The following is a 27,843-nucleotide window of genomic DNA, read 5'->3' as shown; positions in this document are numbered from 1 at the left end:
ATTTCAAATAATAATTGCAATTTTATAGCTGTCGCATAATGGATAAGGATTACCAAACAAACTGAAGAATTATGTAAATTATTTTTTCAACGTTAGTTATATGTAATATAAAAAATATAAAAGATGTTTTTTATTTTTTGCATTTCAGTCGAAAATAAATATTCCTATATGTGTATATCAAAGATACAACTAGTTTATATTACTTAATAGCTCTAGATTACGAAAAGATCTGAGAACCGTGTGCAAACTACAATTTTCGGTTTAATTAATGCATGTTTCTGGAAAAGAAACCATAATCATATCAGTCGCCGACCCAATTGAAGAACTTATCGATTTCTGATTACAATGAACTATAAATCGTCATATCCAAAACATTATGCTAATCTTATCGCAACTCGTGTTAGCAATAATTCTTGCCTTTGTCTAACATCTTCAATATATAACATGCCCATAATACATACATATGTCAATGAATGTGCTAATATCTTGGATGGTTACCAAAATATGCAATCGATTAAGATCTGATATTCAGAGTAATTGCTTTGTGAAGCTAATAAAGATATTCATTTTTTATTTAATTATGATAAGATTTTTAAAGCTTAATAAAGATACTATTTTTATACCCGTTACCATAGGGTAGAAGGGTATTATACCTTTGTGCCGGCTGGAAATGTATGTAACAGGCAGATGGAGACATCTACCTATGTATAATGTATAATGTATAACATATATACATATATACATTTATACATATATATATATATTTGATCAAAGTTAACAACCGTGATGATATACCCATATCCGTCTGTCCGTCCGTCTGAACACCTAAATCTCAGAGGCTATAAGAGATAGAGATATAATTTCAGCATTTGCTATATTTGCAGGCAGATGAAGTTTGTTTCAAATTTTTTCCACTCCTACGTCCTTCCCCTCAAATCGGCAAAAATCGAATAACAAGTGTAATTTTATAGCTAGTGTTTTGGAACATACAATAATATCTATAGTTTTTATGATTCCTGAAAGTTTGGTTGCAATCAGATAAAAAATGCTGTTTGGGGAAATCGCCTACTTACTAGGGGTCTTAGTTCATTTGGCTGAAAGTCTGGTATATTTTGCACTCTATGGAATGTAATAGTATATAAATGTACCTAAAATATATTTTGGTTTATTTTTAGTAGTATTGCTGTATATTAAATTGGCATATTTTAAAAATATATAAAATATACTGTAATCTTTTGCTTTTATTCAAAATTGGTATCGGGTATTTCACAGTCGAGCATACTTGACTGAAGCTTTCTTACTTGTTTAATTATGATATGAATTTCAAATAGGTAATTGAATATGCGTCCAGACGCATATAAATAGACGACCGCATGATCAAACCATTTAGTTTTCTTTCTAACGTGGTGTTAATTTGATCATGACCGACAAGGATAAACTGGTAGAAACTACGTCAAATAATACTTATATTTAGTTAAATTCACCTTTTGAACTTCCTCACAGATAACCAATGAGGATGGCAAAGAGCCTACCCAGGGCAATGCCGAAAAGAAAGCAACTAAGCAAGGATCCTGGTTCCTTGGATTTGCTTTCTTGCCCTTCTGGATTCTGCTGTTCTTCGCAATTGTAATGCCCCTCTTCTACCGCCTACCGACTGCTCTAACAATCGAAGATGCTGGCAAGGGAAATTTCATTGGCGAACGAGCCTACACCACTCTGACAAATATGGTTCAAATTGGACAAAGGCTGGCTGGTAGTTCTGCCAATGAAGTAGACGCTGTGGCCTTTCTCCTCGCTGAAATTGAAGATATACGTAGCAATATGTATACGGATTACTTCACTTTGGAAGTGGATGTGCAGAAGACTACAGGATCCCATACCTATCACAACCTCTCGGAAATGTACGAGGGTGTTCAAAACGTTGTCGTCAAACTGTCGTCGATAAATACGACAAGTGATTCTTATCTCCTGGTAAACAGCCACTTTGACACGGTGTTGACTTCGCCAGGAGCTGGTGACGATGGCTTCATGGTTTGCACAGTGCTGGAGGTGTTGCGAGTAATGTCCACAAGCAAGCAATACTTTGAGCATCCCGTCGTCTTCCTCTTCAATGGTGATGAGGAAATGGGAATGCAGGCGTCTCATGGTTTCATCACCCAACACAAATGGGCCCCCAATTGCAGGTAAGTTTCTCAACACTGTTTTTTTTATTGTTATTGACTTTGATTTTCCGACATTCAGAGCTGTCATCAACTTGGATGCTGCCGGCAGTGGAGGTCGCGAGATTCTATTCCAGACAGGACCAGGACATCCTTGGCTAGCAAATGTAAGTCAAATAAACCAACTAATCTGAAGGTTTTTTTAAATGTATTTTTAATAGTACTACAAAAAAGGTGCTAAACACCCGTTTGCGACAACTTTGGCAGAGGAAATCTTTCAAGCAGGTCTTATTCCCTCCGATACGGACTATCGCATCTTCATAGAATATGGTGATATTCCCGGTAAGAAAGACATGATCAAGTTATAGATTTATTATACTAATACTGTTACAACAGGTCTTGACTTTGGTCAGTTGATTAATGGGTACATTTACCATACTCAATACGATCGCATCGAAGTTATTCCTCCGGCTTCTATCCAAAATACTGGCGATAATATTCTTGGACTCGTTCGAGCTTTGGCCAACGCCCCTGAATTGCACGACACTTCTGTAAGATCATACAAATAATATAAAATTAATTTATCTACTAATGTTTTCTCTTTTCTTCACAGGCGTATAAAACTGGTCATGCTGTCTTCTTCGACTTCTTAGGACTCTACTTTGTCAGCTACTCAGAGAGTGTTGGAGAGATTCTAAACTATAGTGTGGCTGGTGTTACACTCTTCCTGGTCTTCATTTCCGTGTGGCGCATATCAGCAGTCTCCTCTCTATCTTCCAGTTACGTGGTGCTGCGTCTCATCAGCTTGCTGCTTATCCAGCTTATAGCTTTTGTGCTCGCCTTAGGACTTCCCATAGTTGTCGCATATTTGTTCGACAGCTTCGAATTGTCATTGACCTATTTTAGCTCTCCCTATCTGCTCATCGGATTGTATGTGTGCCCCTCGTTACTTGGTCTGAGTCTGCCCATCACGCTGTATTATCATTTCGAGAAGAATGTGAGTTTACTAGTGAACTATAATAACCTCAATTTTTACACCTCAACTAATTTACTTCTATCTTAGAATAAACTGTCGTTCACTTACCTGGCACAACTGGGATTGCATAGCTGGGCAACTATTTTGGCAGTGATCTTAGTGGGCATAACCGCGTACGGAATCCGATCAGGCTACGTTATTACCTTCTCCCTGGTGTTTTATGCCGTTTCCTTGGCGATCAATCTGTTCACAACACTTCACGATCGCGGCTACAAATGGGTCGGGATCGTAATCACTTTCCAAGCGATTCCCTATCTGTATCTCAGCTACCTCATCTACGCCTTCATTGTGGCAATGACCCCAATGAATGGTCGCTCTGGCAGTGCCTCGAATCCTGACACTGAAATTGCCGCACTATCGGCGCTGGGTGTAATCCTCTCTCTGGGATTTTTGGTGAGAGCGTTTTCATAAGATTTAAATTTAAAATTGAGTGATAACCGTACGTCTCCATAGGTGTCTCTAATCAACGTGTTCCGTCGCCCATTCTTGGTAATCTTCGGCCTTGTATTAGTCAGTGCCGTTGGCATGTACTTGGCTAGTAGTACTCAGCTCGGGTTCCCTTATCGACCAAAGACCAACAGTGAGCGAATCATGTATCAGGTAATTAACACCGATTCTATCTGATAGCACAATCTAATCACTAATTTTTCAGCACGTGCGGAGAATCTTTTATGAGTACGATGGAAATGTTAGTAAAGATGAATCCGGCTATTTGTTTAACTTCCAAGACAGAAGAGAGTATCGTCCTTACGCCGGCGTTAATTTAACAGGACTAATAAGAACTGAACCACAATGTGAGGAATACATGATGTGTGGCATGCCTCTGTTCGACGAGAGATGGGTGGAAAACCGTCTCCAGGGAGGATGGTTACCCCGCGAGACTATTGAGCCACCATATCCAACTACTCTAGAACTCTTAAACAAAACAGTGTTGGAAAACAACACAACCGTGAGGTTTAACTTCCGTGTATCAGGACCTCCTCACTTGAACATATATCTTCAATCATATAAGAATGATTTCGTGACTATAACCGACTGGTCATTCTCGCAGAGCTATCTTCAAACTCCACCTGAAGCTCCACTAAGCTATCACTTATTCATGACGTTTGGACTGACTAGACCACCTATGGATTTCTACGTGGAACTTTCGGTACGTACATAGTTAATTACTTATTGGAATGTATAATTTACAAATTTTTACTTTCAATAGAAACCCAATGGGGACTTCGACGTCCCATGCTTCCAGTTGGGATTATCAGGGCACTATATGGGAGACAAGGGTGATAAGAGCAGCATTAATTTTGCCTCTACTTTCCCATCATATGCAACTCTGGTGCATTGGCCTTCAACTTATCAAAGATTCATTTTCTAAACACACCTTTTATATACACATAAATATTAAAATAGAAATAATAAATACTTCAAATACAATTATAAATATTTAACCTTCAATACAACAAAACAGTATAAAAGTCAAATCAACAAGTAAGAAAACTACACACAAGTGTGATCGACTGTAAGATACCCGCACCCATTTTCTGAAAATTAAAATTATTAAGCAGTATAGAATCATCGTAAGAAATACTATATTGATATACCGAAAAATACAAAGCTGTATATACCTTATACCCTATAAACGCATAAGATTTCATTGGCTAATCAACAGAAAATCAGAAAATTCCGACAATGTGCAGAATCCTCAGCTATACAACGTTAATGTGAATGTTAAAAGTTAATAAATTTGTAAATCTTTTCACTTGAGTTAGGGCCTTAATCTTATCAATTCCCGAAAATCGAAGGAAACACAATTATTGAAACTTCAGCGAAACTTGATAACCAATGACAATAAACCCTCACAATCACAATACAACAATCATGAACTTGTCCTGAACTAACGGAAAATCTTATCTAAATTTATGAACTCAGCAAAAACTGCAAGTAATTGTATTGCGGTTTCTTGACACTCAATATTATATATCTACAAATTTAAATGGGACCAAAAAATATTCAATCGATTAATGTCCAATTATAACTTTGATTACTTTGCGAACGCCATAAAGATATGAAATTATTTTATGAATTCAAATTTATAATTTGTGATACACATACCTAAATGATCCTATAAAATGATTGACCATATGTCTGAGACCTGCAGTTAGAGTCCGATTTGGCTGTAGATCGAACATGGGCGATAAGGCTTTACTGGTAGAGACTGTTTAATAATAATAACCACGCAATTTTTATGTTACGAAACAATTCCTTCCTCAGATTACTAACGAACATGGCAAAGGACCTTTCCGACACTATACAACAAAAGGCTCCGCTACACAAGGACCATGGTACTGCGGAATTATGTTTCTGCTCTTCTGGGCAGTTCTGTTTTTCTCAATAGTTATTCCTCTTTTCTTTCGACTGCCTATTGTACTACATCCCGAGGAGGATTCCGGAAAGGGAAAGTTCATTGGAGAACGTGCTTACAAGACTCTGAATGAGCTAAATAATATTGGACCCAGGGTGACAGGCAGTGATGCTAATGAAGTCGACACCATTAATTTTCTACTAAATGAAATAGTAGACATAAGAGCAAATATGCTAGAGGAATACTTTACTTTGGAAACTGATGTACAAATTACCTCGGGATCCCACATCTACAGTTCGCTTTTGGAAATGTACCAAGGAGTTCAAAATGTCGTGGTCAAACTGTCCTCAAAAAACTCTACAAGCGAGTCTTACCTCTTGGTCAACAGTCACTTTGATACTGTACTTACTTCCCCAGGAGCAAGTGATGATGGATTTATGGTTGCCACCATGCTGGAGGTGCTTCGTGTGATGGCCACAACTGAAAGGTACTTTGAGCATCCCGTCGTCTTTCTCTTTAATGGTGATGAGGAAATGGGCATGCAGGCCTCTCATGGTTTCATAACTCAACATCAATGGGCTAAGAACTGCAAGTATGTTGAACCAGTCAAATGACTTTGAATACAATTTTAATAATTGAATCTTCAATTCTTAGAGCGTTTATTAATCTGGAAGGTGCTGGAGGTGCTGGCCGTGAGATTGTTTTCCAAACAGGACCTTATCATCCATGGCTAACCAATGTAAGACTGTTATTACTATTAGTGTAAAGCAAATTAATATTAATCTTTATATATAATTCAGTACTACAAGAAAAGTGCTAAACATCCATTTGCCACAACTTTGGCTGAAGAGATCTTCCAATCCGGCCTAATACCTTCTGATACGGATTACCGAATTTTTGTTCAGTATGGCGACATTCCAGGTATGAAATGTTTAGCAATCAAATCAATCAAATAAATCAAAATATTCTCCACAGGCTTTGACTTTGCCCAGATGATCAATGGTTACGTTCTTCACTCAAAGTATGACAGAATCGATGTCATTCCTCGGGGGGCTATTCAGAATAGCGGAGATAATGTTCTAGAACTTGTCTGGGCTTTATCTAATGCCCCTGAAATGCGTGATACTAATGTAAGCTAAAAACTGTATCTGTTTGAATATAATCCTCTAATATTATCTTCTCTCGATAGGCGTATAGAACAGGACATGCAGTCTTCTTTGACTTCCTTGGATTATACTTTTTCAACTACACCGAAGATACCGGAAAGATTCTGAATTATAGCGCTGGTGTGGTTACGCTGCTTTTGATCCTAGTATCCGCGTGTCGCATGTCAGCTTTCTCGAATTTGTCCTGTTGCCAGGTGATGCAACGTCTCATTATCCTGTCAGTTATTCAGATCATTGCTCTTGTATTCGCAATGGGAATTCCCTTAACTATAGCTTACGTCATTGATAGTTTCGGATTATCCTTGAGTTATTTTAGCTCCACATATCTGATCATCGGCTTGTACATTTGCCCATCGCTATTTGGTTTAAGTCTTCCAACCATGATTTACTATCAATTACAGCAAAATGTAAGTAAACAGAGCTTTAACTGAAATTGAAAACTAATTCATATTCCCCTTAGAGCAATGTGTCCTTTACCTACCACCTTCAGTTGGGACTACACAGCTGGGCACTTATTGTATCTGGTCTTGTGTTAAGCCTAACTGAGTATGGAATACGCTCCGTTTATATCCTTACGATCATTCTGATTTTCTATGCATTTTCTTTGGCCTTAAATTTATTGACAACATTCCACGATTTTGGCTACAACTGGACATGGTTGCACATATCTAGCCAAGTGATACCTTTCTTAAATAGCAGCTATGTAATTTATATTTACTTATTAACTATGCCAGCCATCAGTGGCCGCTCTGGAAGTGCATCGAATCCTGACATTATTATATCCGTCTTGTCGGCGTTACTCACAGTGCTATGCTTCGGATTTTTGGTAAGTTTCATGTCAAAATTGTACAAATTAAACACTTACACTTTCCCTTTAAAGGCTCCTCTAATCAACATGTTTCGTCGACCATCCATCGTGGTATTTTCCCTGTTTTTAGTCAGTGCTATTGCCATGTACTTAGCCAGTAGTACTCAGATTGGGTTTCCTTATCGACCCAAGACTAACCCCGAGCGAGTCATGTATCAGGTAATTAACCAAACCTTCGATCTGATAACATAATCTAATAATTTTTTTAATAGCACGTACGAAAAATCTTTTACGAGTACGATGGAAGTATCAGCCAGGATGAATCCGGCTATTTGTTTAACTTCCAAGACAGAAGAGAAGATCAACCTTATACCGGAGTAAATTTAACGGGTTCGATGAAAACTAAATCAGAGTGTGAAAAACACATGATGTGTGGTCTGCCCCTGTTCGATGAGAGGTGGGTGGGAAACCGTCTACAGGGAATGTGGTTACCTCGCGAGACTATCGAGCTACCATCGTCAACTACTCTTGAGCTCCTGAACAAAACGGTGTTGGAAAATAATAAAACTGTGCGGTTTAACTTTCGAGTATCGGGGCCACCACACTTGAATTTATATATTCAACCTCGTGAGGATGATTTCGTGACTATAACGGACTGGTCATTCTCACAGGATTATCTTAAAAATCCGCCAAGTACTCCACTATCCTACCATATATTTATTACTTTCGGCATTGTTAAGCCGCCTCTGGAATTCTTTCTAGATATTTCGGTAAGTGCAAATAATTGCCAATTTGTAAACACACATATATGTATATATTTTTACTTTGACAGAAACCTAGTGGTGACTTTAATGTGCCTCTCTTTCAATTGGGAGTATCGGGACATTACCTAGATGACGATGGTGATACGAGCAGTCAAAAGTTTGCCTCAACATTTCCATCGCATACAGTATTAATCCATTGGCCTTCCTTATATCAAAGATATATTTTCTAACTTGTCTCACTCAATTCAGCTTAATTTTTAGTTCATTTTTGGCTCATTCGGAACAGAATTGCTCATTTACCTCGACAGAAATTGTTCATGCCTCAATAAAGTTTCAATTGAGTGATTGAGTTATTGATTTCGACAAATTCTGATTAGATGCAATAGTAATAAATCAAAAGCGTGCGCCACATAAGTACACTAAATACTATACGTAGACGTAGTCGCAGACTTACGATTAGTACAAAAGTCAAATGTGATTAATATACAAGAAGTAGACGGTATTGTTATTTATAGAGCCGAAAGCTAGACAGACAAGTTGATATTAAGAAACTAAAATACCCCTAGGAAAGGGTACAAAATTAGGATAGTTATCAAGTTTTGGAAGCGTTTACGATCTAAGGAACGATAAGTGGTTGGCTTCTGAAAACAAAAAACCGATATGAGCTATATAAATTTATGCATTTTATTGTTAATCGCTTGTTTATTGAGGCACCGACTTTATGGCAGCTGAGCCAGACTGCTATAAAATACTTATTCGCATGTCTGAGCTCCTTAGTTCTATTTGGGAAAACGTGAAGTACACATCAGCAGACCGAGAAACTCAAGCATGAGCGATAAAGATCGACTGGTAAATATACATAAAAAAAAATATAGAATTTTTAAAACAAGTTGACATAATTCAGCTAGATAAGGAGGCTGGCAAAGGACCAATCAAAGATATTGCTTGGAAAGATGCCACAAAAGCTCCCTGGTATTTCGGAACAGGATTCATCATCTTCTGGATGTTACTCTTCTTCGCAGTAGTCATTCCGCTCTTCTACCGCTTACCCGCAGCTCTTAGCATCGATGATGGGCAAACTGGAGAATTCATTGGAGAACGTGCCTATAACACACTCAACAATCTTGTCAACATTGGCCCCAAAGTGCTTGGCACTGATGCCAATGAAGTTGACGCTGTACTTTTTCTACTCAATGAGATCGCCGATATAACCAAAAATCTGCTCACCGATCGCTATACCATAGAGATCGATGTACAGAAAACCTCAGGTGCCCACATCTACAGTAATATGCTTGAAGTGTATCAGGAAGCTCAAAATGTTGTTGTGAAATTGTCGCCAAAAAATTCCACAAGCGATTCTTATCTGCTTTTGAATAGTCACTATGACACAGTGCTGACTTCGCCAGGAGCGGGTGATGATGGATTCATGGTTGCCGTTATGCTGGAGGTTCTGCGTGTGATGGCCACGACACATCAGAATTTTGAGCATCCCATTGTTTTTCTCTTCAATGGCGATGAGGAAATGGGCTTACAGGCGTCGCATGGCTTTATAACTCAACACAAATGGGCGGCGAATTGCAAGTAGGTTTCCCAAAAATGTAAATATTTCAAAATTTCACATTTGCATTTCCTTTCTTTCAGAGCAGTGATCAACTTGGATGCTGGCGGTAGTGGAGGACGGGATATTTTATTCCAGACAGGACCTTCACATTCCTGGCTTGCCAACGTAAGACCATTGCTAGCAGATATATAGCATATTATTTAATTTTATATAACTCTACAGTACTATAAGAAAAGTGCCAAACATCCTTTTGCCACAACTTTGGCTGAGGAAATCTTTCAAGCGGGTCTTATACCTTCAGACACGGACTATCGCATCTTCGTTGAACATGGCAATATTCCAGGTATGATATTATTCACGTATATTAAAATTAAAGAATTGAAAGCATTGTTTCTTTAGGTGTCGACATCAGTCAGTTTATTAATGGATACGTGTACCACACCAAGTATGACCGAACAGATGTAATTCCTCGCGGATCGATTCAAAATACGGGGGATAATGTTCTTGGGCTCGTCAAGGCCCTAGCCAACGCTCCTGAATTGCGCGATATTAAGGTTCGAAATGCATCAACTCAATTGTAGACTAAAACTAATTAAGGTATTTGACAGGATCATGAGGAGGGACGCGCTATCTTCTTTGATTACCTAGGACTTTTCTTTATCAGCTACTCGGTAGAAACAGGAAACATATTGAACTATAGCGTCGTTGGAGTTACCCTTCTTCTAATCTTCATATCAATGTTGCGCATGTCAGCATTGTCCTTGCTTTCGTGTTGCCAAGTGATTCAGCAACTTATAATAACACTGATTATACAGATCATCGCTTTTGTTCTGGCCCTGGCATTACCGTTAGTCGTGGCCCATTACTTCGACAGTTTTGGATTGTCCTTGACCTACTTCAGCTCTCCCTATCTGCTCATCGGATTGTATATTTTCCCTTCGCTCATTGGTCTGAGTCTTCCCCTCATCCTTTATTGCCAATCAGTGCAACAAGTAAGTAAAATATTTCCCACAATTAAACTTAAATTCGGAATCAACAAATTTTATCTTGCAGAACAAATTACCCACCATATACCACCTGCAGTTAGCACTTCATAGCTGGGCAATAATTTTATCGCTTTTGCTTCTCGGAATGACGACATATGGACTTCGATCTGGATATTTTTTTACAATTTCAATTATTTTTTATACCATACCACTGATCATAAATTTGATAACAACATTTCACGATCGCGGCTTTAGTTGGGCTGGCACAGTAATGAGTTTCCAGGTGATTCCATATCTTTATATCAGCTCCCTCATCTACACCTTATACGTCGCCTTAACCCCCACCAACGGTCGTGCCGGAAGTGCTTCGAATCCCGATATTATGACTGCTGGCCTAACAGCCCTCGGCACTATGCTCTGCTTTGGATTCTTGGTAAGCTTACTTTTATTTCTATCGCGAATTCGCACTCATAGCTTTCTTTCTTCATAGGCTCCTCTAATCAACATGTTCCGTCGACCATCCATCGTGGTGTTCTCCCTGTTTCTGGTCAGTGTTGTTACCATGTACTTGGCGAGTAGCACTCAGATCGGGTTTCCTTATCGACCCAAGACCAACACCGAACGCGTCATGTATCAAGTAATTGTCAAAACCTTCGATCTGATAACACAATCTAATATTTACTTTCTCAGCACGTGCGCAGAATCTTTTACGAGTACGATGGAACTGTTAGCCGTGACGAATCCGGCTATTTGTTTAACTTCCAAGACAGAAGAGAGGAACAACCTTACGCAGGGGTTAATCTAACAGGATCGGTAAGAACTAAATCGGAATGTGACAAGCACATGATGTGTGGACTGCCTTACTTTGATGAAAGATGGGTGGGAAACCGCTTTGAGGGCATGTGGTTACCTCGAGAGGAGCCCATTGAACCGCCAATTCCTGTTACTCTGGAGCTACTGAGCAAAACAGTGTTGGATAATAATAAAACAGCGCGTTTTGAGTTCAGATTAAAAGGCCCGCAGTATATGAGTTTATATATTCAACCGAATGAAGATGATTTTGTGTCCTTAAGCAACTGGACATTCTCACAGACTTATTTGGAGAATCCTCCTCCTTCCCCACTCACTTACCACATCTATATTTCATATGGCTCAAAAAGTCCATCGCTGGACTTTACATTGGATCTTTCGGTAAGTCTGATAATTACATTGGTTGAACATTTGAAATAATATATTTCCATTTAAATAGAAACTGAATGGCAACTATGAAGTTCCTGTACTAGAAATAGGAGCCTCGGGACATTGTCTTGGGAATAAAGGCGATGAAATCAGTCAAAGCTTCGCCACAACATTTCCACACTACGCAATTGTAGTGGACTGGCCCTCAACATATAAACGATATATCTTTTAAATAAAAACTAAGCTATTCTAGGTTAAGCTATGATAAGTTAGGAGATGGATCTCTTGAAATACATAAAAATACAACTTCCCCAAAGTTTTATTGCCGGAGACTGACGCACTTCACTTGAAAAGTATGATTCAGATTGGGAAGTACTCGTTATTTGCTGGTCACACGCAATTGGGATAAAAACATTCATGGATCGGTCAACTTTTATTATGCGATAATGCGATAGTGTTAAACAAAGCGTAATAAATTATGATATGTATGTCACATAAAATTGACTACGCTGATAAGTGAAATTATTTGTTGCCACTTTCCCGAAATCATTAGTAAATAATAGAAAATTTTAATTTGAAGCGCAAGTTTGAAGTAGTTCAATTAATTGCCGATGAAATCTTCAGCTTTAGACAGATATTTTGAAATCAAGTTTTTGGATTTTGGCAACAAATCAGATTATAAATACTTTATGGCTAGAGATTAGCTAGGAATTACCATGATAGAATGGCGTGTGTATTCCCTAATCATCATGAACACGTCGGCGTTATAGGCGTGCTTCCTACAATCATAGCTGTAAATTTGGCAATCGAGGGTTGCTCAACGTGTTGCTAACTGTCCATAATTTGGTGATCTTTCATGAAACACCTCAACTAATCAAAGTGACTAACTGAGAGGCATTAAAGATGCTTTTTTCATTTGCAAAACGCTGCTTCAAAACAACGCATATTTAATCTTCTATGTAAACAAAAATTTCCAATAGTCATTGCATTGTGGTATTAAACTGCCCTCGAATTGATCGTTATCAAGGTTATATAGAATCATTGTCGCTATAAAATGATATATTTAAAAAAACATTTTTGAGTGAAACCTCCGCCTTTATGACTATTTTCGACGGTTATAAAAGGGGGTTATTTTAGGGTGGCGTTATTTAGTCCACCAGTTGGAGGCGATCGTTTCACTTCAGCGTAGGACGACGTCGGCACTTTGGCAGTATGAGCGATAAGGATAGACTTGTAAATACCTTCCTGATATACCTTCGATATTATATAAAATATAACACTAAAACGCATGTAGATATCGCGCGAGGAAGGCGAGGAGCGATTGCCCAAATATCGCACAACAAAGGATATAACTGATAAGCCATCATGGTATTTCGGCAATGGCTTCGTACTCTTCTGGATGCTACTCTTCTTCGCAGTCGTTATTCCCTTAATGAACCGCCTCCCAACAGCGCTGAATATCGAGGAGACGAGCAGCGGAGAATTCATTGGAGAACGTGCCTACAACACCCTGAATAACCTAGTCAACATTGGCAGCAAAGTGGTCGGCAGCACTACGAATGAGGTGTCCACAGTAGACTTCCTGCTCAACGAAATAGAAGATATTAAGCAGGATATGCTAAGCGACTACTACGACCTCGAGGTGGATGTGCAACAAACATCGGGTTCATTCAGATACTCGCACCTGCTAAACATGTATCAAGGCGTGCAAAATGTTATTGTGAAATTGTCATCGAAGAATTCGTCGAGCGAGTCTTATCTTTTGGTTAACAGCCACTTTGATACCGTACTGACTTCCCCGGGTGCTGGTGATGATGGATTTATGGTTGCCGTTATGCTGGAGGTGCTACGTGTCATGGCTACGACCAATAAGCAGCACTTCGAGCATCCCGTCGTCTTTCTCTTCAATGGCGCAGAAGAGGCTGCCTTGCAGGCATCCCATGGATTTATCACTCAACACAAATGGGCCCCCAATTGCAAGTAAGATTCGCTAAATTGTATGCTAGGTAAGAATTTATCTGATTTGAGAGACATGTTTGCAGAGCACTCATCAATCTGGATGCAGCTGGTAGCGGTGGACGCGAGTTCCTTTTCCAATCAGGACCCTATCATCCCTGGTTAGTCAATGTAAGCGAAGACCTTCTTGCAATTAACACAAATTTTTCTAACGCAATTACTATATTTAGTACTACAAAAAAAGTGCCAAGCATCCGGGTGCCACAACCTTGGGCGAGGAAGTTTTTCAAGCTGGCCTTATTCCCTCCGACACCGACTTTGCCGCCTTTGTTGAGTTTGGCAAGATTCCAGGTCAGTAGCTTTCGCTTCTCCTGCGACAATCAATTCGAATGATTGATATTACAGGTCTCGATATTGCCCAAGGCATGAATGGATTTGTTTACCACACCAAGTACGATCGCGTCGATGTTATTCCCCGCGGATCTATTCAGAATACTGGTGATAATATTCTCGGTCTCGTTAGAGCGCTGGCAAATGCACCCGAAATGTACAACACCGAGGTTAGCTACTCCAGACTAGTCTTGGATTAAACATGGATTTAATAACAACTATTCAATTCGCAGGCTTATGAGACGGGACACGCGGTGTTCTTCGACTTCTTGGGTCTCTTTTTCATCAGCTACTCGGCAGAAACAGGCACCATTGTGAACTATTGCGCTGCTGGAGTTACGCTCCTCCTGATCTTCATCTCTGTGTGGCGCATGTCCACATTGTCTGAACTCTCCTCTTGCAGCGTGTTTCAGCGTCTCATCTTCCTGGTTATTATCCAGATCGTAGGTTTGGTCCTGGCACTAGCATTGCCTCTGCAGGTGGCATATTACTTTGACAGTATCGGAAAGTCCTTGACCTACTTCAGCTCCTCTTGGCTGCTCATCGGATTATATATTTGCCCGTCGCTCATTGGTTTGAGTCTGCCAATCACGATTTACTATCTATTGCAGCAGAATGTAAGTAATACTTTTGATTGGTATAAATGTCCGACTAAGTCTTATCGCTTTCCAGATTAAATTACCTTTCAATTATCACCTTCAACTGGGACTGCATAGCTGGGCAATTGTGCTCTCTGTTCTCGATATTGTACTCACTATGTGGGGAATACGATCCGCATATATTTTCACAATTCCGATTGTATTCTACGCCGGTGCCATGATCGCGAATATGGTGACAACGTTCCATGATCGCGGCTACAGCTGGGCAGGTCTTGTAATGGCAGGTCAGGCTATGCCATTCCTCTACAGCAGCTCACTTTTTTATCTGGTGATTTCTGTGATGATCCCAATGAATGGACGATCTGGTAGCTCATCTAATCCAGATCTTTTTATTGCCGCTTTGGGTGGCATAGGTACAATTTTATCCCTTGGCTTTTTGGTAAGTTATTTAATATTGAATTTAATTTGATTTCCTTGCAATTATCTCGAATTTGTTCTCACAGATACCACTGATCAATATGTTCCGCAAGCCCATAACTGTAATCTTGACTTTGTTGCTGGCCTCTGCGGTTACAATATACCTTGCAAGCTCCACTGAAATAGGATTTCCCTACCGTGTCAGGACCAACAGTTTCCGAGCTACATATCAGGTTAATATTTTGTCAATTAATCAAAGAATTTTATTTAAACTCGAAATCTCGCCTTAGCATGTGCGAAAAATCTACTATGAATACGGCGGCAGAGTCAGCTTCGATGAGTCGGGATATCTGTTCAGCTTCCAGGATCGACGAGAGGCAGAACCCATGAATGGAGTGCGTCTAACCGGTGCGAGATTTTTAAGAGAGGACTGCGAGAAGCACATGATGTGCGGCATGCCCTTATTCGATGAGCGATGGGTTGCGAATCGTCTAGAAGGCATCTGGGTCCATAGGGCTGACCATGTAGTGCCTCCAGTAGCCACCAATCTAACGCTGCTTAGCAAAACAGTGTTGGAAAACAATACAACAGTACGCTATGAATTCGAGCTAAACGGTCCTGATCATATGAGTCTGTTCATTCAACCCGAGGTAGATGACTTCGTTACTTTGAGCAACTGGTCATTCCCGTTGAGTTACCTCCAGAATCCGCCGGAATATCCACTGCCATATCATATATATTACACCTATGGCATAATAACTACACCGCTCAAATTTTTCCTGGAATTTTCGGTAAGTTCGATGAACAATCACAATTCGTACTTGAATTTTTGAAAACGCAGTATTCTCTCTTTGTAGAAAGCTAATGGAAACTTTGAAGTGCCAATATTCCAATTGGGGGTGTCGGGTCATTGCATTGGCGGCTCTGGAGATGCGTTGAGTCAAAAGTTCGCCAATTCCTTCCCATCGTACACATCGGTTGTGGAGTGGCCCTCAACATATCTTAGATACATTTATTAGATTTGTACGAAGCACTTGTGCAATTAAGCAGCAAATTAAACATAATTGGTGCTGCTGGCGAATATATAGCTATATTTAGATATAGACAGCCGCCAACAAATGCGGCTCAAGCTCAAAATCTGGGCCCGAATTGTTCACGGCAAGAAAGCATGGCTGTGATGAACCCTTCTTTTCTTTTGATGGTGGCGCTGAAAGGGGGCATAATAAACAATATACTACATTCACCAACTCCAAAAAATTATCATTACAAAGCTATGCGATTTAAACATAAAATCGTGCGATACTGTCAAACGAATATGGGATGGGATCGACAGCTACTGAAATCGACATGTTTTGCAGCATGCCTCAGTTTGCCTTAGATAGGACCGAAAAATAGGCGGCTAAGAGAAAACATATGTATAAGGTGTAACGGACTCCGTATTTAGTTGGGCGTACGGCAAATTTAAGGAACAGACAGAAGTAGGCATCTTCGACCTCATTCTTAATCAGCGACAACAGCTAAGACGTCTGATCTTTTGCTAGCGAAGCATTATATGCCACTAATCGCATTTAAGTACGAAATATTAAGATGCCGTTAAGCGAAGTATGTTAGTTAAAAACCAGCCTTTTTTTAGCTCTACGAAATACAAATTAATCATTAAGCATTAAAGTTTCTCAATTAGTAAAACTTTCGCTTCTTCGGTTCTTGATTTTTGAGTACTTACTTTAACGATCCATCCCACTGTGCAGAGGACACAGTGCCTGACATATGTACACATACACTGCTATATAGCTTGACATTTGTTTGACACAGAAGCCGCTTGCCGTTGGCAACGCACTAATTTCCTGGAATTTCACGCCACTCTTCGCATTATGCTTATCTCTCTCTGTTGCCCGTTCCAGTTCGAGTTGCACAGGAGACTCAAGACTCCTGTACGAACTCAGTGGCAGTTGGCAATCTCTGGCATCAAAAGCGTATGCAAATTTCGAGTGTATCTTCACACGATCTCGGGGAGATCTGATGCCTTGTTAACTGCTTGCAGTTGAACCGCACCCGCCCGCGGCTTTTGGCCATGTTGAAAATGAATTTTAATTGTTGTTGTGGTTGTACTTGTTGTTGTTTTTATTATTAATCGACTAATGGACAATAATTTACAACAAATTGAGCTACACCCAACCGGATTTTATTCATGGCGAAATCATTTGCAAAATGTACTCTATTAAAAAGACCCAAAACGAGCTAGTTTAGTTAGTAAAAGTGAGAAGGGAACTTCGTTTGTTAATAATCATCATTGAAACGTATGTGAACAGGGCGATGCTCTTGCCGATTGTTATACGGTCTGAAATTATTATTTCTGCTGTAGTTGTTGTCATTGTAGTTATTGTTGTGTCTTCTGTAGCCCAGACTTCTATAATCATGATCGTTTGACTCTCGTTGCCAATGAAGTCGTGGTCTCGTCTGCCGGTTTGTTTGCTTTTCATTAAACGAAACGTTAAAACTATTCTTACGATTATAAGGTTCATATCGCCTGGTTTCATTACCACGATAACTTGGCTGATATTGATTCGGTTGCTCTTGTTGTCTTCTGTCAAAGTATCTATCCTGATATTGGTTTTGATGGCGTGTCGTTTGCTGTGGCTGATTTCGACGCTGCTGCCTTTGCTGTACGTTCTGTTCTCTTTGTTGCCTATGCAGTCGATCATGCTCCAGATGTTTCTGCCAACTTCTTTGATCGTTGCGCCAACTTCCTGATCTATTATCATCATGTTGATCATCCTTCGTTTTTTGAAATTGCCTCGGCCAATTCTGATTCGTCTGATTCGCTTCCTTCGCAATCAGTTGCAGCAACGAACTCGTGTAATTGTCGCGTTCAATTTTATGGCCACGCGCATCCGCAAATGCTACAATAATTAAAAATACATATTACCAAATGGTTAGAACATATTCATTGTTCCTGCTCTCTTACGCACTTTGAATGGCCAATTTAGGTGCCATATTCATCTGTGTGATCATAAAGTAACAGATCAGATAACCAGTCCGATTGACGCCGTGTGTGCAGTGTACTCCAATCAGTTTATCTACAACGAGCAGAATTACGAGAATTTTATGATTTGTTTGCAAGTAAGTCAGTCCGCTTCCCGACGACATTCTTGGGTTTTTTGTGCTGGGAATTGTGTTTAGTGAAAGCATTTGACTATTACTCTCCAGGCTGCTTGCTGCGTCATGTCGCCACAAATTACAACAAATTTCATTTGAAAGACAGCCACAGGAATGCGTTCGCATCGCCCACGTCATGTAGCTAAACCGGCCTGACTCTCTGACTCTGACAGACTCGAATGTGACTGTGAGAGCGTGTGTGTTTTGTGCTTGCACCCAATTGGCATAAAAGCAGAAGCGGCGCGACCTGAGCTCGATCTAGAAAAACATTGTGCACTGCCAATTTACACAACATTGGCTATAAATTTTGTGCAAAAAAAAAAACAAAAACAACAAAACTTAAAACATGTCAGCGGTCGACTAAAGGAACAAGGAAGACGACAGAGAGGGGGCAGATGCAACCTGCCAAAGTCGTTTGGCCGATTGCGAATGTGCTCTATGCGGGTGCCACATTTGCAGCCAGTTTGAGCTTCCAATTGTACGTCATGTTTTCGCTGTGTTTAAGACAAGTTACAGCAAGCTCACAATAACAACAACATCCTTGCCGCAAAATGGAGCGCAATGGGACAATTTCAGTTAAAAAGTCAAATGATTTTAAAGTAATTCTCTTGAATAAAATACCAAATTAGTAGCACTTAAATTATTACTTTCTAGTATAGACTCAATTCCAGAAAATAGAATCGAAACGCTTGAAGCCAAGAAGTTAATTTTTAACTTTATCCAAAATAGAAGTGCAAGTCACATTACGCAGGATTTAAGTTTCGTTTAGTACTAATTAAACAAAAATAATAAAATAAAAATTCAGTTTTTTAAATTAAAATTTTTTGAAATTAGATTTAGTTAAAACACAGGGGCTTTCTTTACACATGTTATAGAAATCACGCCTTATTAGCAGGCATTACCTTTCTGGTCTTTAATTTAAAATTGCGAGCACTATTTATAGTGCGTTGCCCACTGTAAGCAAAACCAAGTCTGCCGCTTGACAAGTTGCGACCACCTTGAATTTGACTTATATTTTTCTTGATTTGCAACGTTGTAAATATGTTAACAACGGACTCATCTCCTACAGCGCATATATTTATTGTGCCCCGCATTTAATTAGCAGACATCTGTAGCTATTGTTGCCAACTGTTGGTAATGCAAAGTGTTAATAACAGGTTTAACTGTTAGCGCACTGTTACTTTTCAAAATTGAATTGCGTAGCATAATTAAAAATACCTTAACTTGGCAACTAGAGCTAAGAACAGACTATACATTTAAACGGCCTCAAAAGCGGTTGTGTTTGTCATACGTGGTAAAATTTCACATCTTATGCGATACGAATCTCTTTGCATATTTTGAACTCTAATTATGTTGATAGATATGCATCTGCATAGTTGATATTAGAAAGCGTTCCCACGGTTGAGCATTGTGATTAAAAGGGTTTGTGTGGGAGGAGAGAGGAGTGTGCTTACCATTATCTGCATTTGCCTCTAGAAAATTCGCCACATAGTGGCAAAATCTACAAAAGAAATGAAAAATCTCTTAGAGCAATGCAAGCAATGTATTTCTCTTGGTAGCTCACCTCTTTGCCAGCGCAGCTGGAGGCGTTTGATGTCCAGGTATCATTAGCTTCTGATGCTGCACATTGTAATCCGTGAATGCCTGCGAAATAAATCTTATTAGTCCTAAAGTAGGAACGAAGGATGTTGGTGATTGTTTCAACTCGCCTGCGGATTGTAGTATCGATTGGTGTTGGTCAAGTCGACGATGAGGCCCAAATTCGGTACAGACTCGAGCAGAGATTGTGGCGCCAGACGCTGCTGCTCATCGACAGTCTCATTGATATTCTGCAAAAATATATGGAACATATTCAAAACATGATGAAATTGCTCAATTTATGCAACTGGCCGGCGGCGGTACAATTAATAAGCTGCCAAGGAACAACTTCTTGGCCACCGTTGTGTTGTGGCGTTATTTAATTAAGCAAAACAATTTAATTTAATATTCATGCAAAAGGCGGCTGCGTGGGGTCTTCCTCTATCTTCCTCTCTCTCGCTCTTTGCGACAGCATGTTGCACTTGCCACTTGTAAGCATAATTGCAATGCACACGAAATTCGTCTGCTGGGCAACCCTTTTGTTATTTATTTTTAGAGACCCTCGTTGCCGGTGGTCCGCATTTCAACATCAATCAATATCCCCAGCTTCAGTTTCACCTCCAGCTGTAACAGCTCCTGTTAACCGGTTTTTGGTCTCCGGTCGGGGGCGGGGGCGGTTGGACTCACCTGATGCAGCGGAACTTTGAATGCAATAAAACGTGTAGAGGGAATGCGCTGGCCAATAGGTTGATAATCAAGCCAGCTGTGAAATGCAAATCAAAAATCAAAACAATAATAAACAAAAAAGAACAAAACACGCGTCTTGCAGCAAAATAGAGTAATGAAAACAGACTCACCGATCAGGTATTGGTTTAACCATTTTCTTATGATTGTGCAATTGTACGATTACTAACACTGTACATATACTTGTTTTAATCTGTGTTTCTCCCCGTTATTTATAAAAATATTGTCTATTTTTGCACGGCGTGCAACATATTTATTTACAATATAAGTGGTAAAATATCGATGTTAAGAACGCTTTATCGATAGTTGTGTTAACAGCAAACTGTTAAGTAACATAAATACGGCCACACGCAACAGATACAGTTCATGGAAATATGCGATGTTTCCTTAACATCCTCTTGGTATACAAAACAGTTTCTTCATCCCAATTCGTCTGAATTCAATACAATCTTTTTATATTATTATTTTTAGGATAAACAAATAATATGAATATTTGTCATTAGAGTTTGGTATAACAAAAACATCGATATATCGATAATGGTAACGATATTTCTTCAGCTTCGACAACAGCTGTAAAAGCGACTTTTGGACTTTCTGCGCCACCGTAGAAGAGCAGGTACTTTAAGTTAATTTATATTAATTACAGTCATTCATGATTATTTATATATTTCTATTTAGCTAAAGCTATAAGAAAACTCAAGATGTTTGCCAGCAACACACGCAATCTAGTGCGCAGCAGTTTTGTAAGTATTTTTATTGATTATAATCAAAAGAAAATGGCGCACGATCACTTCAAAGGAACCAACTTATTAAATAACTTATTTTGTTTGCGAATGCACAACACAGTTGCAGCGCTGCAAGAGCACATTGGTCGTGGCGGAGCACAATAACGAGACGCTCAATCCCCTCACACTTAACACCATCTCAGCGGCCAAGAAGATCGGCGGTGACGTCACAGTTCTCGTAGCAGGCACAAAATGTGGACCCGTAAGTTTTGTTGTTGTTTAAATTGTTTGCATAATCAACTGAATTCTTCACATTTTTCTAGGCATCGGAGGCTGTAGCCAAAGTGGAGGGAGTGACCAAGGTTTTGGTGGCCGAGAATGCCGCCTTCAAAGGCTTCACCGCCGAGTCTCTGACACCTCTCGTCCTCGCCGCCCAATCGCAGTTCAAGTTTACGCACATTTTAGCCGGTGCTTCTGCTTTTGGCAAGAACGTTTTGCCACGCGTCGCCGCCAAGCTCGATGTGTCGCCCATCTCAGAGATCATTGATGTCAAGTCGGAGGACACCTTTGTGCGCACCATCTACGCCGGTAACGCAATCCTCACGCTCAAGTCCAAGGATGCTGTGAAGGTTATCACAGTGCGTGGCACGAATTTCCCACCAGCTGCTACAAGCGGCGGCAGCGGCACTGTTGAGCAAGCTCCAGCTGGCGACTATGCCAGTAGCTTGTCAGAATTCGTATCCCAGGAGCTGACCAAGTCTGATCGTCCCGAGCTGACGGGTGCCAAGGTGATTGTCTCTGGCGGACGTGGCCTGAAGTCCGGCGATAACTTCAAGCTGCTTTACGATCTGGCTGATAAATTCAATGCTGCCGTCGGTGCTTCACGTGCTGCTGTCGATGCTGGCTTCGTACCCAACGATCTGCAGATCGGTCAGACTGGAAAGATTGTTGCACCCGAGCTATACATTGCCGTGGGCATCTCTGGAGCTATTCAGCACTTGGCTGGCATGAAGGACTCCAAAACCATTGTGGCCATCAACAAGGATCCGGAGGCACCCATTTTCCAGGTGGCCGATATTGGTCTAGTGGCAGATCTGTTCAAGGCTGTGCCCGAACTGACTGGCAAATTGTAATTGAAGCGAATGAAGCTCCTCAATAGTTGTATAAAGCTGATTGATTCTATCAAATCGAAGAATTGAATTGTTGCATTTATTTGAAATTAATATACTTATGTGTAGTTCCGAGACTTTTTGTAGCATCCATCTGGCAGTCGCGCAATCATAAACGTTGTTTTGCCATTCTTTTGTTATTCTAATAAAAAAACTAAGCTGTATGTCTGGCAATATTTAGTATGACTGCGCTGTTATCATTAAAGATTGTACAACAACCTGCATCAACCCAGCAAACATTTTGGTGCAACTAATTGCTGATAACATAAGCAAATGTTAAAATGGCGTGTTGTGTTGCTCCGCTTTCTTCCGAATTGGTACATTTAACGAAAATGGTACTTTTATTACCAGCACTGTTAACGTTTAAAAAGGCCCAAAATGTTTACAGAGTCTGTTTATCGCAGCTGATTGAGCATTCTAGAATGCGCAGTTCCTAAACAGTCTTTTTTGAAGTGTATTCGTATTTGTTGGGACAAGTACTTATTATCATTTTTATCAAATCGATTGCTTTGGCTTCCCCACTCCCATCAGCTGACACACTTAGTACCAAGGGACAATACATGTGTAAGTATTCCCCTCAATTAATTATTTGTGGATAAATGTGCTAATTAAACTTTCTTCACACTTCCTCGCTCACATTCTGTAATTATATTTACATGAATGGCAATGCGTAATGTGCAAGTAAACACAATTACAACAGATCTTTGCATTTCCAGCTGATTATTTATTTTAAATGGGCTAATAAACTGAAATGACACAGTGACAGAATAAATATATTTTGTATATATGTACATACATATGTAGATAGATGAAACGCAATTAAGTTTGCCATTTGTTGAGCAGAAGACTTTAATAGCGCAGAGATGTCTCCGTGGTCTCCAGAAGTGGCTAGACTGCTTAAAACTATCAGTTTGGAGACATCGATTCGATTGCCAAGCAACTAATTGTCTCCCATATGTTCGTCACGGATTTCCATACATTGTTGTGAAGCAGCACTTTCGTTGACAGCGGCGTCGCCGTCGCCGTCGCAGTCGCTGTCGACTTCAGCGCAGACGTCTCTGTTATGTGACTCGCTGATAAGTGCTTACAGCTGCGCAAAACACTTGGAGAGACGACTTGTCAATGCGCTACGGTCTACAATTAACATGAGGGGCAGCGCAGAGAAATGCAAAAGTAAAGTAAACTAATAGTAACATGTATGATAAAATTAAATAATTGTCGTGGAGTTTATTTCGTAGCAATCTTGGTTTATATTTTGTTGTAGATTGCAAACTGCATCTGTGAACTGAAAAGACAGCCAAGGCGTCCAAGTGTGTAGGGCACAAGGCAACATGCTCTATGGACGTGCGAACAAATGCAAGCGGTAGCCAATGGAGCTAGTCACTGGTCGCTCAGCAAGCAACAGAGACACATCGAAGCAATCAAAGCCATAAAAGCGTGAAGCAAAGTCGTACAATTAATTAAAATGCATAAAACTCCAATACACCAGAAGCGTCGCGTATGCGTGATAGGAGGTAATATCATAAAATCTAGCATTCTTTGGAAATATATCTGGAATATATTCAAATTTTAGCTGGCACGGCGGGATTATGCGCCCTGAAGAACTCCCTGCAGGAAGGTCTGGAGGCGGTGGCCTATGAGCGGGGCAGCGAGGTGGGTGGCACTTGGATATTCTCCGAGGAGATGCCCAAGAATAAGTATGATGAGGTGCACAGCAGCATGTACCAGGGATTGCGGTAGGTTCATCATCATTATCTTCGAATTTGAAATTTTCAATCTTCAATTAATTACAGCACAAATTTACCCAAGGAAGTAATGGGATATCCTGATTATCACTATCCCACTGAGATCGAGGAATCGTTCATCACATCACACCAAGTGCTTAACTTTCTGCGCTCCTATGCCGATCACTTCAAGCTGCATCCACATATCAAGCTGCAGCACGAGGTCATCAGAGTGCGACCCCGCCAAAATGATTGGGAGGTAAGTGCTGACGTCGATCTTGTTGTGATCACCGATTACAAAATACTTACTTATTATTGCATTAACATTAACATTGTTTGCCTCCTTTTGTGATGTGATTAAAACTTGTGATTCTTTCTCTCCCTCTCTCTCGCTTGCAATCTATTTATGCAGGTCTATGTTTGGGATCACAACAACAACACCTGCGATCCGGTTTATTACGATTTCGTCTACGTCTGCAATGGTCACTATACGGAACCGGATATGCCCAAAATCGAGGGAATGCAGCTATACGAGGGACAACAAATGCACAGCCATTTGTACCGCAGAGCAGATAAATTCAAAGGTGAGTGCGAGTGCGAGAAGATTACGTTGAAAACTTGACTTTCTTCCTGCTTCACATGGCGATAGCGATTGTGATTGCTTTTGCTTTTGCGACTGCGACTGCGATTACGATACAAGCAGAAGTTATGACATATATAAAGTATATTAGTCATATCTGTCTGTCTAGTCGTGGACGAACACTTCTAGATCGCAAAGACTGTTAAGAGTACATTTGCACTACTTAATCGGCGTATTTTGAACACTTAAAGTGGATTCAAATTTTGATTGTATTTTCCAAAATACTCACAACTTTCAACTAATAAATTCAGAGATTTAATTGTCTTCAGCAGCATATTGCGATTATGACAAAAGGGGTCAACTATAATAAAAATTAACAAATGAGAGTCTTAGAACCACATTTACAAAATTATTCGCAATATTTATAAAACTTTTACGTGTATTGATTTTTATCTTTATTTTGTTTAACATAAACTGTATTAGCCACTTTTGTCTATCAGTCTGTTTGCACCTAAAAACTTTTAGATCGCATAGACTATAAGAGCTTACTATATAAAATGTAGACACAATATTTTTATTCCTTTTATCAGTTATTATAAAAGGTAACAGTTTAAAAAGTGAATATCAATATTTTTAGCACTCTTAAGTGCGATTACAATTACAATATCCTGCAATCATGAAAGGCATAGACAGACATTCTAACATCTTAGTATAGTATCTATCTGTTTAGGTTTTTAATCTCCTAGATGCAATTTAGTGATAAAAGTTTCTACGTATATGCTAATATATTTATTATTTTGTTTTTCAAAGGTAACTTCCCAGTCAAAACAAACAATTAACTTCCTGATTTATAGCACTATTGCGATACCAGATAATCAGAGTTGTACTTTAAAACTTAAGGCAACATAATGTAGTCCAAATATTCTTATCGCTTTTAAGATTGTGTGTTTGTGTTTTGATTTCAAATTTTTCCTTTAATTAACATATTCGCCCCTTCAAATCGATAAACATAAATGACATAAAAAGTAAAGTGAAGGCTCCTTGTGATATGATCATAATATATAACATACACGCGATCAGATAATAAACTCTCAAGTTACGCTCCTCAAATAGGCTTAGGGTAACATATAGTCGAAACGAACGAATTTTGACAGCGGAATCATAATTAAGATGTAAGTGCTTTATATATACATAGATGGTATATATATTTACTCTCGCTAATCTTGACTGGCTCCCCTTTTTTGTTATTATTTTTAATAAATCACACCCAGTCTTATCAACCCCCAGTACTGAGATCAAGCAGAAGATGGCTGCTAAGTGGGCCGGCCGGCTGTTTGACATATAGTACTACAATCGGAACACACTCGTAGTCCGTTGACTATGGAGGTATTTAGGGTGTGCACGTGTTTCTATGCTAGATCTGAGTGATAAGACAGCTGGGCACTTAAGGAAACGTTGCTGGTTTTTGTTGCCAATTCGATTGGGGGCAAACCGAACGCGTATTTGCGCCAATTTGATAACTGATAACTAACGTCACGCAGACGCTGAACAGATGTTTCGGATTTGTTCTCGACTAATCAGAAATCTTCTAATTTTAGATCAGAGCGTTTTGGTGATTGGCGCCGGTCCCAGTGGCATGGACATAACGAATCACATTCGCCAGGCAGCCCGACATGTGTATTTGAGCCATCACTTGGCGACCACGCCCAACACCGCCTTCATGGGCAATGTGACTCAGAAGCCGGATGTGGAGAGATTCACCAAAGATGGTGCTGTGTTTAAGGATGGCAGCAGCGAGTCTTTTGACCATGTGATGTATTGCACTGGCTATCAATATAGTTTCCCATGTCTGAGCACCGATGTGGGCATCCAGGTGATCGATAACTTTGTGCAGCCACTGTGGAAGCACTGCATCAACATTAACCATCCAACGATGTCATTCATTGGACTGCCGTTCAATGTGATACCCACACACATCTTTGACATGCAGGTGCGTTTCACCCTCAAGTTCTATACGGGTCAGCGGGAACTGCCCAACAAGGAGGAGATGTTAGCCGAACTGGAAAAGGAGCAGGGCGAGCGTTGGGACTGTGGCTTCTACAATCGCAAGAAAGCGCATCAAATGGGCGAGCGACAGGTGCGAAAATCTCTACATTCGATTTATTTTTAATTTAATTCATAATTTATTTATCATTTGCAGTTTGTTTACTACAATGAACTGGCGAGAATGGCGGGCATTGACAACATTAAGCCAGTTATTTTGAAGCTGATGAAGGATTGCGGCAAGAAGTACATATTTGAGCTGGATACGTATCGCAATAATCGCTACAGAATTGTTGACGATGAAAACTTTCTCAAAAATCCACTGTGAAAGTACGTGTGTGTACTTTACATTTACTCTTTTTTAGGTGCATTAATACTCTTTAAATAAATATACGTATTTCAAATAATGCGCGCAGTTTTAGAGCAGCAAACTTTTGTCAGCTAGCAACAGCGCCAGAATTGCCAACTCCATCAACATTAGGCTGTTGGCAATATTAGTGTGTTTTAATTTGATTTTTACGTGAATTTAATTTATTGTTGGTGCTATCATCATCATCACGACAATGATAGCAAACTAAAGTCACACGGCTAAATTTAAAATATATATAATTTTGTTAATAATGAATGTTTAATACAGTTCAGTCAATCACGTCTATGTTAAATAACAGCGACGTCTTATCTTTAACATTTTCGTCACTCGACAGGCACTGTAAACTTACAGGTTTGTTGATCCACTGTTGAAGT

At 39.8% G+C, this 27,843-nt stretch overlaps 8 protein-coding genes across 9 annotated transcripts; 7 read left to right on the top strand and 1 right to left on the bottom strand.

Moving 5' to 3' along the window:
• The first annotated feature begins 1,420 nt into the window (after positions 1 to 1,420).
• Positions 1,421 to 4,612, top strand: LOC117566746 (endoplasmic reticulum metallopeptidase 1-like). Its single transcript, XM_034246289.2, has 10 exons — positions 1,421 to 1,441; positions 1,504 to 2,183; positions 2,242 to 2,326; positions 2,381 to 2,501; positions 2,556 to 2,710; positions 2,773 to 3,156; positions 3,223 to 3,588; positions 3,649 to 3,795; positions 3,848 to 4,345; positions 4,406 to 4,612. Exons 1-10 carry the CDS (start codon positions 1,421 to 1,423, stop codon positions 4,565 to 4,567), a joined length of 2,619 nt encoding a protein of 872 aa, XP_034102180.1. The 3' UTR covers positions 4,568 to 4,612.
• Positions 4,613 to 5,379: 767 nt separating this feature from the next.
• Positions 5,380 to 7,151, top strand: LOC117569531 (endoplasmic reticulum metallopeptidase 1-like). The gene is made up of 6 exons (XM_034250734.2): positions 5,380 to 5,400; positions 5,464 to 6,146; positions 6,209 to 6,293; positions 6,355 to 6,475; positions 6,530 to 6,684; positions 6,744 to 7,151. Exons 1-6 carry the CDS (start codon positions 5,380 to 5,382, stop codon positions 7,149 to 7,151), a joined length of 1,473 nt encoding a protein of 490 aa, XP_034106625.2.
• A 206-nt stretch (positions 7,152 to 7,357) lies between these two features.
• Positions 7,358 to 8,628, top strand: LOC127565543 (endoplasmic reticulum metallopeptidase 1-like). The gene is made up of 4 exons (XM_052004489.1): positions 7,358 to 7,546; positions 7,601 to 7,747; positions 7,801 to 8,298; positions 8,361 to 8,628. The coding sequence occupies exons 1-4, from the start codon at positions 7,448 to 7,450 to the stop codon at positions 8,520 to 8,522; spliced, it is 906 nt and encodes a 301-aa protein (XP_051860449.1). The 5' UTR covers positions 7,358 to 7,447; the 3' UTR covers positions 8,523 to 8,628.
• Positions 8,629 to 9,085: 457 nt separating this feature from the next.
• Positions 9,086 to 12,471, top strand: LOC117571233 (endoplasmic reticulum metallopeptidase 1-like). The gene is made up of 10 exons (XM_034253283.2): positions 9,086 to 9,141; positions 9,197 to 9,873; positions 9,934 to 10,018; positions 10,076 to 10,196; positions 10,253 to 10,407; positions 10,462 to 10,845; positions 10,907 to 11,272; positions 11,330 to 11,476; positions 11,530 to 12,030; positions 12,089 to 12,471. The coding sequence occupies exons 1-10, from the start codon at positions 9,121 to 9,123 to the stop codon at positions 12,248 to 12,250; spliced, it is 2,619 nt and encodes an 872-aa protein (XP_034109174.1). The 5' UTR covers positions 9,086 to 9,120; the 3' UTR covers positions 12,251 to 12,471.
• Positions 12,472 to 13,160: 689 nt separating this feature from the next.
• Positions 13,161 to 16,640, top strand: LOC117571638 (endoplasmic reticulum metallopeptidase 1-like). Its single transcript, XM_034253864.2, has 10 exons — positions 13,161 to 13,251; positions 13,313 to 13,998; positions 14,061 to 14,145; positions 14,205 to 14,325; positions 14,380 to 14,534; positions 14,598 to 14,981; positions 15,037 to 15,402; positions 15,467 to 15,613; positions 15,671 to 16,171; positions 16,238 to 16,640. The coding sequence occupies exons 1-10, from the start codon at positions 13,231 to 13,233 to the stop codon at positions 16,397 to 16,399; spliced, it is 2,628 nt and encodes an 875-aa protein (XP_034109755.1). The 5' UTR covers positions 13,161 to 13,230; the 3' UTR covers positions 16,400 to 16,640.
• An 843-nt stretch (positions 16,641 to 17,483) lies between these two features.
• Positions 17,484 to 21,135, bottom strand: LOC117567449 (RNA/RNP complex-1-interacting phosphatase). 2 transcript variants are annotated; one of them, XM_034247462.2, is made up of 8 exons: positions 20,972 to 21,134; positions 20,802 to 20,877; positions 20,246 to 20,365; positions 20,101 to 20,180; positions 19,991 to 20,037; positions 18,350 to 18,457; positions 17,921 to 18,280; positions 17,665 to 17,852 (listed from the first exon to the last, which is right to left on the bottom strand). In XM_034247462.2, exons 1-8 carry the CDS (start codon positions 20,992 to 20,994, stop codon positions 17,794 to 17,796), a joined length of 873 nt encoding a protein of 290 aa, XP_034103353.1. In that variant the 5' UTR covers positions 20,995 to 21,134; the 3' UTR covers positions 17,665 to 17,793. The 2 variants fall into 2 exon arrangements, with proteins under 2 accessions (XP_034103352.1, XP_034103353.1); XM_034247461.2 differs by having other exon boundaries at positions 17,484 to 18,280; positions 20,972 to 21,135.
• A 299-nt stretch (positions 21,136 to 21,434) lies between these two features.
• Positions 21,435 to 22,935, top strand: LOC117567450 (electron transfer flavoprotein subunit alpha, mitochondrial). Its single transcript, XM_052004015.1, has 4 exons — positions 21,435 to 21,475; positions 21,537 to 21,601; positions 21,705 to 21,845; positions 21,907 to 22,935. The coding sequence occupies exons 2-4, from the start codon at positions 21,560 to 21,562 to the stop codon at positions 22,714 to 22,716; spliced, it is 993 nt and encodes a 330-aa protein (XP_051859975.1). The 5' UTR covers positions 21,435 to 21,475; positions 21,537 to 21,559; the 3' UTR covers positions 22,717 to 22,935.
• A 1,104-nt stretch (positions 22,936 to 24,039) lies between these two features.
• Positions 24,040 to 27,493, top strand: LOC117567448 (senecionine N-oxygenase). The gene is made up of 6 exons (XM_034247460.2): positions 24,040 to 24,266; positions 24,326 to 24,488; positions 24,546 to 24,735; positions 24,889 to 25,060; positions 26,655 to 27,193; positions 27,257 to 27,493. Exons 1-6 carry the CDS (start codon positions 24,218 to 24,220, stop codon positions 27,425 to 27,427), a joined length of 1,284 nt encoding a protein of 427 aa, XP_034103351.1. The 5' UTR covers positions 24,040 to 24,217; the 3' UTR covers positions 27,428 to 27,493.
• Positions 27,494 to 27,843: the final 350 nt, after the last annotated feature.

Source organism: Drosophila albomicans, chromosome 3 (genome assembly GCF_009650485.2).
Source record: "Drosophila albomicans strain 15112-1751.03 chromosome 3, ASM965048v2, whole genome shotgun sequence".
In the NCBI taxonomy this organism is placed as follows: Eukaryota; Metazoa; Arthropoda; class Insecta; order Diptera; family Drosophilidae; genus Drosophila; species Drosophila albomicans.
This window is presented reverse-complemented; position numbering and strand designations above follow the sequence as displayed.

Excerpts from the sequence above, each read along its gene's own strand:
- LOC117566746 (XM_034246289.2), top strand. The coding sequence starts at position 1,421 with ATGACCGACAAGGATAAACTG. Across the intron at positions 2,184-2,241 it reads AAATGGGCCCCCAATTGCAG|AGCTGTCATCAACTTGGATG; the intron begins GTAAGTTTCTCA and ends TCCGACATTCAG. Across the intron at positions 2,327-2,380 it reads GACATCCTTGGCTAGCAAAT|TACTACAAAAAAGGTGCTAA; the intron begins GTAAGTCAAATA and ends TATTTTTAATAG.
- LOC117569531 (XM_034250734.2), top strand. The coding sequence starts at position 5,380 with ATGGGCGATAAGGCTTTACTG. Across the intron at positions 6,294-6,354 it reads ATCATCCATGGCTAACCAAT|TACTACAAGAAAAGTGCTAA; the intron begins GTAAGACTGTTA and ends TATATAATTCAG. Across the intron at positions 6,685-6,743 it reads CTGAAATGCGTGATACTAAT|GCGTATAGAACAGGACATGC; the intron begins GTAAGCTAAAAA and ends TTCTCTCGATAG.
- LOC127565543 (XM_052004489.1), top strand. The coding sequence starts at position 7,448 with ATGCCAGCCATCAGTGGCCGCTCTGGAAGTGCATCGAATCCTGACATT. Across the intron at positions 7,748-7,800 it reads CCGAGCGAGTCATGTATCAG|CACGTACGAAAAATCTTTTA; the intron begins GTAATTAACCAA and ends TTTTTTTAATAG. Across the intron at positions 8,299-8,360 it reads AATTCTTTCTAGATATTTCG|AAACCTAGTGGTGACTTTAA; the intron begins GTAAGTGCAAAT and ends TTACTTTGACAG.
- LOC117571233 (XM_034253283.2), top strand. The coding sequence starts at position 9,121 with ATGAGCGATAAAGATCGACTG. Across the intron at positions 10,846-10,906 it reads ATTGCCAATCAGTGCAACAA|AACAAATTACCCACCATATA; the intron begins GTAAGTAAAATA and ends TTTATCTTGCAG. Across the intron at positions 11,273-11,329 it reads TGCTCTGCTTTGGATTCTTG|GCTCCTCTAATCAACATGTT; the intron begins GTAAGCTTACTT and ends CTTTCTTCATAG.
- LOC117571638 (XM_034253864.2), top strand. The coding sequence starts at position 13,231 with ATGAGCGATAAGGATAGACTT. Across the intron at positions 15,403-15,466 it reads TTTTATCCCTTGGCTTTTTG|ATACCACTGATCAATATGTT; the intron begins GTAAGTTATTTA and ends TTGTTCTCACAG. Across the intron at positions 16,172-16,237 it reads AATTTTTCCTGGAATTTTCG|AAAGCTAATGGAAACTTTGA; the intron begins GTAAGTTCGATG and ends CTCTCTTTGTAG.
- LOC117567449 (XM_034247461.2), bottom strand. The coding sequence starts at position 20,994 with ATGGTTAAACCAATACCTGATCG. Across the intron at positions 20,366-20,801 it reads TCAAAGTTCCGCTGCATCAG|AATATCAATGAGACTGTCGA; the intron begins GTGAGTCCAACC and ends ATATTTTTGCAG. Across the intron at positions 20,181-20,245 it reads ATCGATACTACAATCCGCAG|GCATTCACGGATTACAATGT; the intron begins GCGAGTTGAAAC and ends TTTATTTCGCAG.
- LOC117567450 (XM_052004015.1), top strand. The coding sequence starts at position 21,560 with ATGTTTGCCAGCAACACACGCAATCTAGTGCGCAGCAGTTTT. Across the intron at positions 21,602-21,704 it reads ATCTAGTGCGCAGCAGTTTT|TTGCAGCGCTGCAAGAGCAC; the intron begins GTAAGTATTTTT and ends TGCACAACACAG. Across the intron at positions 21,846-21,906 it reads CAGGCACAAAATGTGGACCC|GCATCGGAGGCTGTAGCCAA; the intron begins GTAAGTTTTGTT and ends ACATTTTTCTAG.
- LOC117567448 (XM_034247460.2), top strand. The coding sequence starts at position 24,218 with ATGCATAAAACTCCAATACACCAGAAGCGTCGCGTATGCGTGATAGGA. Across the intron at positions 24,736-24,888 it reads CCCGCCAAAATGATTGGGAG|GTCTATGTTTGGGATCACAA; the intron begins GTAAGTGCTGAC and ends CTATTTATGCAG. Across the intron at positions 27,194-27,256 it reads ATCAAATGGGCGAGCGACAG|TTTGTTTACTACAATGAACT; the intron begins GTGCGAAAATCT and ends TATCATTTGCAG.